This window comes from Centropristis striata, chromosome 24 (assembly GCF_030273125.1).
Source record: "Centropristis striata isolate RG_2023a ecotype Rhode Island chromosome 24, C.striata_1.0, whole genome shotgun sequence".
Taxonomy (NCBI): domain Eukaryota; kingdom Metazoa; phylum Chordata; class Actinopteri; order Perciformes; family Serranidae; genus Centropristis; species Centropristis striata.
The window spans coordinates 3,070,395-3,081,351 of record NC_081540.1 but is presented as its reverse complement, the minus strand read 5'-3'; the positions used below and the strand labels follow the sequence as shown (position 1 = coordinate 3,081,351).

The 10,957-nt window shown below is 36.7% G+C and overlaps 1 protein-coding gene across 1 annotated transcript; it reads right to left on the bottom strand.

The window, feature by feature from the left end:
- Positions 1-3,147: 3,147 nt before the first annotated feature.
- LOC131962993 (SUN domain-containing protein 3-like) lies at positions 3,148-8,104 on the bottom strand. Its single transcript, XM_059328117.1, has 8 exons — positions 7,682-8,104; positions 7,361-7,451; positions 5,386-5,558; positions 4,607-4,741; positions 4,362-4,492; positions 4,086-4,259; positions 3,884-3,973; positions 3,148-3,272 (listed from the first exon to the last, which is right to left on the bottom strand). Exons 1-8 carry the CDS (start codon positions 7,683-7,685, stop codon positions 3,165-3,167), a joined length of 906 nt encoding a protein of 301 aa, XP_059184100.1. The 5' UTR covers positions 7,686-8,104; the 3' UTR covers positions 3,148-3,164.
- Positions 8,105-10,957: the final 2,853 nt, after the last annotated feature.

Sequence of the window (10,957 nt, the reverse complement as noted above, 5' to 3'; positions counted from 1 at the left end):
AAAAATAATAATAGACGGACCAGTTTCAATAGGGTCCTCGCACCTCGGTGCTCGGTCCCTAATGAGAAAACTTCTCACTTGATTTATAACCTCAGAAATTTATCACTGTGGTCTCAATCGCTAGTAAAAAGTCTTCTTCAAGATAATTTGATGTTGATAGTGTAAATAATGGCCCCATTTAGAAGAAAATCGAAAAAGAATCGTATGATTTGGGGCGTGACTACCTTTGATTGACAGGTGACTTACAAGACGAGCCCCAAATATGGTCTGCTCCCCGTTTCCAGAAACAAGATGGCGACGTAAGATGGTGATGAGTGCAACACTGAAGTCGATGCCTCATTGTATTATCAATGGCAAACCATGTCTATGTGTTTCCCATACTAAAAATATTATCCGTTTTTGGAAATGTATAAATATTCGTAAATGGTGGCAAGATATTTTTAGATATATCTTGGAAAATGATGTTTGTAATTTTGATCTTATACTGTAAATGTGTTTTATTTTCTAAAGTTCAAAATAGTCTATGAAAAAGTATTTTCTAATCAATCTTTTTATATTTCTACTAACGTTTATATTCATATTCATATATACACATTTACATTAGTGCCCTTACAGTCTAAAATAAATGAACATGAGAAAAATATATTTAACCATTTTCTAGTTACACAATCTTGCTTTTACATATTCAAATATTCAGTCAAAAAAAAAAAGAAGTTCCATTTGTTGTACAAGGACCTGCAGCAAGCCTTAACCTGAACTTAGCTTGTAGTAATATTACTTCAACTCTTTAAATATTGAATCAAACACACAGAGCAATATAGTTATAATTAAGCGCATTTATTTAATTATTATATTTGCCAATTAAACCAAATTAGGTTGCGGGAAGAAACCGGAGCACCCGGAGTAAACCCACACAGACATGGGAAGAACAGAAGCGTTAACCTCTGAGCCCCCATGCTGTCTATCATGGTAAATCAACCTCAAAACATCTGGATAGGGCAGGGTCGCGGGGGCAGCAGGCTAAGCAAAATATCCCAGGTTTCCCTTCGGACACTTTTATCTGTGATCTCATTCTTTTCGGTCACTACGCACAGCTCATGACCATTGGCGAGGGTTGGAACATAGACGAACTGGTGAATTCAGAGCTTAGCCTTCAAGCTCAGCTCTTTCTTCACCGGCAGTCCGGTATAGCACCTGTGTCACTGTTGATGCCGACCCGAACCTTCCGCATCTCACCTTTCTACCCTCACCCGTGAATAAGACCCCAAGATACATGAGCTCCTTCCGGTAGAGAACTATGGCCTCAGACTTGGAGGTGCTGACTCTCTTCCCAACCGCTACACATTCAGCTGCAAACCACCCCAATTTAACCCTCCTGTTGTCCTCGGGTCAAGGAAGGAAGAAGAGGGAAGGACGCAAAGGGAAGTAAAAAAAGGATGGAGGAAAGAAGGAAGGAAAGAAAGAAGGATGGAGGAAGGAAAGAAGAGAGGAGGAAAAGGAGAAAGAATGGAAAGGAGAGAGAAAGGAAGGAGGATGGAGGAAAGAAAGGGGAGGAGGAGAAGAAAGGAAGGAAAAAATAAAGAAGGAAGGAGGGAGAAAAGGAGGGAGGCAGGTAGGAAAGAGGGCAGAAAGGAAGGAGGAAGGAAAGAAAGAAAGAAAGAAAGAAAGAAGGGAAGGAAAGGGGGGGCGAGGGAAGGGAAGAAGGAAGGAGGATAGAGGAAGGAATGGAGGCGGGAGGGATGAAAGAAGGAAGGAAGGAAGGAGGAAAGGAGAGGAAATCAGGAGGAAGGAAAGAAGAGAGAAAGTAAAGGAGATAGCTGAAGGAGGAAAGAAAAGAAGGGAAGAAGGAGGAAAGGAAGGAAAGAAAGAAAGAAAGGATAGAGGAAAGAAGGAAGGAGGATAGAGGAGGAAGGAAGGAAAGAAGGAAGGAAGGAGGAAAGAAGAGAGGAAGGCAGGAGGAGGGAGGAAAGAAGGGATAGTCAAAACAGATTGGGTCAATTTGACCCGGAAGGACGACAGGAGGGTTAAACTGGAGGTCCCAGTTTGATGAAGCCATAAGAATCACATTATTCACATTAAGAGCAGAATGCAATTCTGTGGTAACCAAACTGAACACCATCCTCCCCCCGGCTGCTCCTTGAGATCCCGTCTATGGGACAATAAACAGAATCGGACACAAGAGACAGCCGTGGTAGAGGCCAACACCCATTGAGAACAAGTTTGACGTGCTGATTATGAGGACACAACTCTGACTTTGGTTATATTCAGGAACGGATAGCTCATAAAAACAAGCTAGGTACCCCATATACTCCCGCAGTACCCTCCCACAGGACTACCCAAAGGACACGGTCGTAATCTTTCTCCAAGTCCACAAATCACATGTAGACTGGTTGGGCAAACTCCCATGACCCCTCCAGCAGCCTTGCGAGGGTAAAGAGCTGGTCCGCTGTTCCACGGCCAGGACGGAGTCAACACTGTTTCTCCTGAATCTGAGGTTGGAGACAATCAGTTGGCCTCCTTTCTAGCACCTTGGAATAAACCTTTCCGGGGAGGCTGAGCGGTGTGATACCCCAATAATTGGAGCACATCCTCCGGTCCCCCTTGTTTTGAGTATGGGAACCACCTCCCCAGTCTGTGACTCCAAAGGCACTGTCCCCAAACCCTCACAAGACATTGAAGAGGCATGTCAACCAAGACAGCCTAACAATGTCCAGAGCCTTCAGCCTCTCAGGGCGAATCTCTTCCGCTCTCTGGCGCCTTGCCGCCGGGGAGCTTTTGACAACCCCGGGGACCTCTGCCAGGGATATTGGTAAGTCTTCCCCCAAGTCACCAGACTCTGCCTCCTTCACAGAGGACGTGAGGGCTGGATTTAGGAGATCCTCAAAGTGCTCTTTCCACCATCACCCCAGGTCAGGTTATCAGGCCTCCTCCAGTGCTGATTACAGCCTGGACCAAGCCCTGCTTTCCTGCCCCAAGTCATCTAACGGTCTTCCAGAGCATCGTTAAGACCAACCAAAAGTCCTTCTCCATAGCCTCTCTGGATTTCTGCCATACCCAAGTTTTGCTTAGCAACTGTCACAGCCACAATTATGATGTACTATAAACATCCTACAGATGTTTATAGTACACAACCTATCCTTATGTTTTGAGATTGATTTACCCATCTACTTACTTACCTTACCATGAACCCTGAAGCTATATAGGCACGTGTAATCGATGTTGCCCCAGTTGTTTTCGACTTCCAGCTTCACATATCTGAAAAATTCTTGATTCTGGTAACAAACAAGAGAGAGGAGAGGTTAGGACATCTAGGTTTGATCGCAAATACTGCCCTATCTATAATACAGTTAGTTGAACTGGCAGGAAAAAAAGTAATTTATGTTTTGGAATGTGACCAACATTAAAAAATGGACATTTATGAAAACTACAATGTAGAATAGGTCTTTATTTGTCATTGTCACATGTACAACGAAATTCAAAGTGCTCTCCAGTAAGTGCAACATTTAAGAGTTTCTAAAAATATAAATATAAAAAGAAAAAAAATATGTACAATTCAAAATACCCAGTTTAGACAAACACATAAACACACCCAGACATACATGCATAGTTGCACAGGAAAAAAAAAAACCCCAACAACAAACAAACAGCATGAACACACAGTCGAGACAACAACAGTACAGAACATATCTCAAATGTGTTGAGCCATCAATGTGAATGCAGTGCCAAAATTATCGGGTTTTTTTCAGTATTGAGGGTGGTTATTGCAGTTGGATAAAAGCTGTGTTTGAGTCTGTTAGTCCTTGTGTTGAGTGATCTGTACCTTCTGCCTGAGGGCAACAGTTCAAATAATAAATAAGAGTTGTCTCACTTATATCACACTTACAGGCAGGTTGAAGGTCTGGAATGCTGGGCCGTCCTGATCATACACCAGTGTTCCTAAGTTGGTGCCTATTCCGTCCTCTGTCCTCATTCCCTAGAAAACAAAAACAGACAGAGGTGAGTTGAGGTTCTTGCTGTAAAGTCTGTGAATAACAGACGTATGTAGGATATTTTTTTTGCATCATGACTGAAAGTATCTGACTTACGTGGATTGAAAATTGCCTCGGCGCACTTGCAATCAGTCCACTCACAGACTGGCTCTTAGTGATGTGGCCCAGTGTCACCTGTGTGATAATAACTGGATGAGAAAGGGAAATAAACAAATGTCCTGTTTCACCTGAAAAGGGCCAGCATTCTCCTGGACGTAGTGAAGAGTGTCCCTGAAATAAGAAAATATGTTTTAAACTCCACAGTTCATTAATTACAACTGTAATATTAATATTTCATGTCAAACAAAAAGAATATGGCAGTGCATGTCTTACCTGTATAACTCTTCTCTGTTGTTCTGACGGCCCACCACAGTAGGATTGAGCTATATGATCCCAAATTCCATATCCTTGCCATGTATGTTCCCGATACATGTCGGAAGACAAATGGTCTAAAACACTTGCACCTGCATGCACACATATCAAGGACACACATATGTAGTTAGATATCAACCTCCAAAGAAGTTTCAAAATAAAGCTAATGAATGCATATTGATGAGACAGATGAAAAAGTCACTTACCCTGTGATTCTAAAGCGAAGTTGGACATTGTGTCCGCCACAGGGAAAGAAGTTTCCATTCGCTGTTCCTTTAGCTGCAGCTCATACTGGAGCTCGAGTATTTGTACTTGCATGTGCACTGCAAATAATACGATTCCTGAGGGACACAAAGTTTGAAATGTGAATTTTAATGACAAAAAAAACCTCAATAAACTTGAAGGCAGGGGTGGAAAAAGTATTCAGATATCTTACTTAAGTAAAAGTACTAATACCACACTGTGAAATTACTCCACTACAAGTAAAAGTCCTGCATTCAAAATGTACTTAAGTGAAAGTACAAAAGTATCAGCATCAAAATGTACTTAAAGTATCAAAGTAAAAGTACTCGTTATGCAGAATGGAGCCGCTCAGATTATTTTATATATTCCAAATATTATATTAGATTATTATTAATGATGCATTTATGTATACAGCGTTTTAATTTTCTCAAGGTAGGGCTCATATTGACTACTTAATATTCTGTTATGAGGTTTATTTTAAAAATTGTCTAATCACCTAAATTTAGTGTTTTTTTTTATGTTAAACCTCAACCTGTAAAGTAACTACAGCTGTCAGCTAAATGTAGTGAAGTAGAAGTATAAAGTGACATAAAATGGAAATACTCAAGTAAAGTACAAGTACCTCAAAATTGTACTTAAGTACAGTACTTGAGTAAAAGTACTTAGTTGCTTTCCACCACTGCTTGAAGGACTAAAAATAGAACCAGCAGTTCCAGGTTTTGCTAGGACTGAAGTCACTTACCAGCCAGAAGGAGCAGCCATGAAAAGCTCATGCTACTTTGTGTTTGTGTGGTACGAGTGCAGTCGGTCTGAGTCTGAACCGTGCGGCTGTGCTTAGACTCATCAGTGTCTGTGGACTCGTGGTGAACTGGAACGTCCACATGATGCCGACGGCGATACCTCCGCCGAAAGACCCTAAAACATAAAACAACAAGTTAGAGGACACTGAAACGTGTGATACATGTGTACAATCAGTGGTGGAAGAAGTATTCAGATCCCTTACTTAAGTAAAAGTACTAATACCACACTGTGAAATTACTCCACTACAAGTAAAAGTCCTGCGTTCAAAACTTACTGAAGTAAAAGTACTAAAGTATCAGGATCAAAATGTACTTAAAGTATCAAAAGTAAAAGTACTTGTCATGCAGAATGGGCCCACTCAGATTGTTTTATATATTCTAAATATATTATTGCATTATTTGAATTGATGCATTTATGTAAACAGCGTTTCAATTCTGTAAAGATAGAGCTGATAATTTTATCATTTTAAAAAACAGATGTCTAATCACTTTAAATTGATCATGTTCTCATGTTAAATCTTAACCCAAAAAGTAACTAATAACTTAATCTGTCAGCTAAATGTAGTGGAGTAAAAAGTACAATATTTGCCTCAAAATGTAGTGAAGTAGATGTATGAAGTTACATAAAATGGAAATACTCAAGTAAAGTATAAGTACCTCAAAATTGTACTTAAGTACAGTACTTGAGTAAATGTACTTAGTTACATTCCACCACTGTGTACAATTTATGCACACATTGGGCAAATGTGCAAACAAACAAACAGTACAGTTTCGTTTCGTATCTGTTTATTTCGGTCAATACATGTCATCAAAACAAACCAGAAAAAACAAAAACAAAACATTGATCAAAGTAAACAACATGTAAACAGAGAGAGAAAATTGATAATAGACATTTGGACTGAAAAGGCTGAAGCATAACTTATTACGCCTACCCTGTTACAACTCAAGTAAATTTAAAATTTAGAAATGTACAATCTGTTATTTATCAACAAAAGAAATAAGCAGTCACAAAAGAGAGAAAAGAAAGAAGCTTATTACTCATTACTCTAACTTATATAAATTAATCATCCTATTTTTAAGTAATTTTTTGAATAAGTTAATGGTATTGCAAGTTTTCAAGTCTTTCTCCAATTTGTTCCATAAATGAACAGCTGTTACCGTGGTGCATGGTGATTTGGTGTTGGTTCTGGTTTTTAACTTTTTAAATATACACTCCCCTCTGAAATTATAATGGCTTTGTCTTAGATTGAACATTTTCTGAATACAGTCAGGCAGCATGTTGTTGTTAATTTTGAACATAAACTGTGCTGTTTTGAAATTCATTGTTCATTGAATTTGAGTTCATTTAAATTAATAAATAATTGATTGGTTGGATGCTTATAATTGACTTTGTTTATAAGTCTCATTGCTTTTTTTTGAAGTAGAAAAATCTGTTTGGTGATTGACTTAAATGTGTGCCCCCACACTTCTATGCAATAGGTTATATATGGTTTTATTAGGGATTGATACAAAATTTTTAATGAGTTTGTTGTTAAGATATTTTTACATTTATATAGAATTGCCATAGTTTTTGATATTTTATTCTTTAAGAGGTTGATATGTGGCTTCCAGCACAGTTTATGGTCAATAACCACTCCAAGGAACTTATTATCATAAACTCTTTCCACTTCCACATTATCAATGGTGATTTGCACTCTTTGATTAATTGAACGATTTCCAAAAATAATAAATTTAGTTTTGCTTATGTTCAGAGATAACTTGTTCACATCAAACCATCTTTTCATTTTTTTAAGTTCAGTTTATTCAGAAGATGTTCTAAGTGTTTGCCGGAACAAAACAAATTAGTGTCGTCCGCAAATAAAACACATTTAAATTTACAAGAAACATTACAGATATCATTTATATACAGTAACTTACCTGCGTGGGCTTTCTTTGAAGGAAAGTGTTGGTAGTCCTTCCTCCGTGTAGTAGCCTGCTTCCTGCAGGCGACTACTTCTTCGAACCATTGCTAGAAAATGTGAAAAATACAGGAGGACACATTGTCAGTGTACATAAATACAATATTTTGTGTATAGACATATTTAACACCACAACTCTAAAAAGCTGAAGGCACACTTTACTTTATAATAGTGAAATAAATACAACCTGATGTAAAATCTTTGGTGACTAGTAATATCTTAATATGTTTAAATGTATCAATTTTTAACTGTGAAATATGCAGCTCTGCTGCTAACTTACACATAGTCTCTGTGATGTACCAGTTTATTTGGTTGAAATCCTCAATGATGGCAAGACAAACAGATTAGTTTTCTCTAAATCAGAAGTAACAACTGATCACTACTGAACAAAGCAACTAACTGATTGTCTGAGATATGTTTACTCCTAGATACACCAGTTAACAAGAATTCTAGAACCTTCCATCAGGATTCAAATTGTAATTCTAATGTGACATCACACATTCCAATTAGGAGGTTATCTCTCCCATGCAAATTAATTCATTATTATTTTTTAATATATTTTTTGATACATCAATAAAGTTTTAATCACGTGTAGTACGTGTCCCAATTTCCGAGTAATTTCCTACAAATTAACAGATTTTTGTAAAAAAAAATTTGCATGCATATTCAACATATACAGAGGTGATCTGTCTATCTGTCTATCTATCTATCTGTCTATCTGTCTATATATATATATATATATATATATATAATGGCCATTTTCAAAAGGGTCCTTTGACCTCTGATATCAAGATCAATCAATGATCAAAAAAAGACACAAAATAACCAAAAATAGATGTAAAAATGACTAAAAACTGCACAAAATAACGAAAAAATAGATGTAAAATGATCAAAAAAAGACACAAATAGATGTGAAATGATCAAAAAAGGACACAAAATTATCGAAATAGACACAAATTGACCAAAAACAGATGTAAAAATGATCAATAAAAGCCTAATTACCCTTCATAGCACTGTTAAATATTTGGAGTCATATTTTTGAAACACCATCTATTCTTTTGTTCTATATTGGTAAAAATATACATTATTTATAAGGCCAACTAAAGCTAATTAACTGTGATGATGGCCTTTTTACAGAATGCATGAATAATACCAATAATAATGCTAAATCTTTACTTACATATTCTGCTCATACGCATTATGAATTATTATTAGCTGGTGTTATTTTTTTGTGTGTGTGGCTCAGAGGGGTCTTTTAATTCTGAGCACAGCGCTGAATAACAAGTGCTCCGGCTCGCTCTGATTCTATTGTAAGATCTTTTTTTTTTTTGCTTTGAAAGATTGAGAAAGGAGATGCAGGAGGTCAGGGTGGAAGGAGGAAATATTGCAAAAAAAAACTACAAAGAGCTATTTAGCTCCTCAAACAAATAATGTTGTTGTCAGCGTAATGCTAGAAACACTTCTTCAACCTTTCTGCAGAAGATAATGACTGGTACACACCCTTCTGTCAGGCAAAATAAAAGTACTGCTTCATCAGCCTCTTCTTTTTATTATCTGTTTTTGGCATCGAGGCGTGTTTACAAGACAGCTCCTTATTGTATTTCCTGATCTTATCCCTCGCCCGCTTTCATTTCCGTCTTGCGCCTTTCATTTAGACGCAGCACCTCTCGGTGCCAAGCCTCGTCAAAGTCCACTGCTAAATACGCCGTGACCTCAAAGACTCTCTCTTTTTCTCTTTCTCCATCTTTCTCCATCCATCGGCCAGAAACAGATGTAAAAATGACTAAAGAAGACACAAAATGACCCAAAATAGCTGTAAAATGATCAAAAAAGGACACAGAATGATGGAAATAGACACAAATTGACCAACAATAGATGTTAAAATGACAAAAAAAGACACAAAATGACCAAAAATAGATGTTAAAATTGCTAAAAAAGACACAAAATTACCAAAAATTGATGTAAAATGATCAAAAAAGGACACAAAATGATCGAAATAGACACAAGTTGACCAACAATAGATGTTAAAATGACTAAAAAAGAAACAAAATGACCAAAAATAGATGTAATATGATCAAAAAAGACACAAAATGATCAAAATTAGATGTAAACATTATCAAAAAAGACAGGAAATGACCAAAAATAGGTGTTAAAAAAACTACAAAAGACACAAAATGACCAAAAATAGATGTAAAAATTACTAAAATAGACACAAAATGACCAAAATTAGATGTAAAAATTACTAAAAAAGACACAAAATGACCAAAAATCCATGTAAAATGATCAAAAAAGTACACAAAATTATCGAAATAGACCCAAATTGACCAACAATAGATGTTAAAATGACCAAAAAAGACACAAAATGACCAAAAATAGATGTGAAAAAAACTAAAAAAGACATAAAATGAGCAAAAATAGATGTAAAAAATACGCTAAATACACAGTGACCTCAAAGACTCTCTCTCTCTCTTTATCTCTCTCTCTCTTTCTCCATCTCTCCATCCTTACCTCTCTCATTCTCTCTCCCCATCTATTTTTTCTCTTCCCATCTTTTGCCTTTTCACTCAAAGCTCAAGAGCAACCGGTGCTCTCAGAGGAAATACAGGCTCTGCCAAAGAATTCATTGAATTTGTTGTACAATTGATCCCTTGGAGGCAAGCTGGGGTTGAGAGAGGGGGATGAGGGGGGGGATGGGGGGATGAGTGGAGGGATGATGGAGGTATGGAGGGTCAGGAGAACAGGGAGGGGGGTTAATGTGGAGGGCTGCCTGCTGCATCAGGGGAGTCTGATTGAAAACAACACGGCAAAGTCTCAATTGGAACAGATCCTGTTCAAATTTACTCTCACTTTACCTGTCGCCACATGCTGGGATGTGGAAATCGAAATAGACACAAATCGACCAAAAATAGATGTAAAAATGACTAAAAAAGACACAAATTGATCAAAAATAGATGTAAAATGATCAAAAAATGACCCAAAATGACCCAAAATAGATGTAAATGATCAGAAAGGACACAAAATGACCAAAAATAGACACAAATGACCCAAAATAGATGTAAAAATGACTAAAAAAGACACAAATGACCAACATAGATGTAAAAAAAGACACAAAATGACCAAAAATAGATGTAAAAAATATCAAAAAAGACACAAATTGATCAAAAACAGATGTAAAAATGACTAAAAAAGACACAAAATGACCAAAATTAGATGTTTAAATGACTAAAAAAGACACAAAATGACCAAAAATAGATGTAAAATGATCAAAAAAGACACAAATTGATCAAAAATAGATGTAAAAATGACAAAAAAAGACACAAAATGACAAAAAATAGATGTTTTGATTACTAAAAAAGAAACATAATGACCAAAAATAAATGTAAAAATGACTAAAAAAAGACACAAAATAACCAAAAATAGATGTAAAATGATCACAAATTGACCAAAAATAGATGTAAAAATGACTAAAAAAGACACAAAATGACCAAAAATACAGTCATGGAAAAAACTATTAAAATTACTGAAATTGACAGAAATTGACCAAAAATAGAAGTTA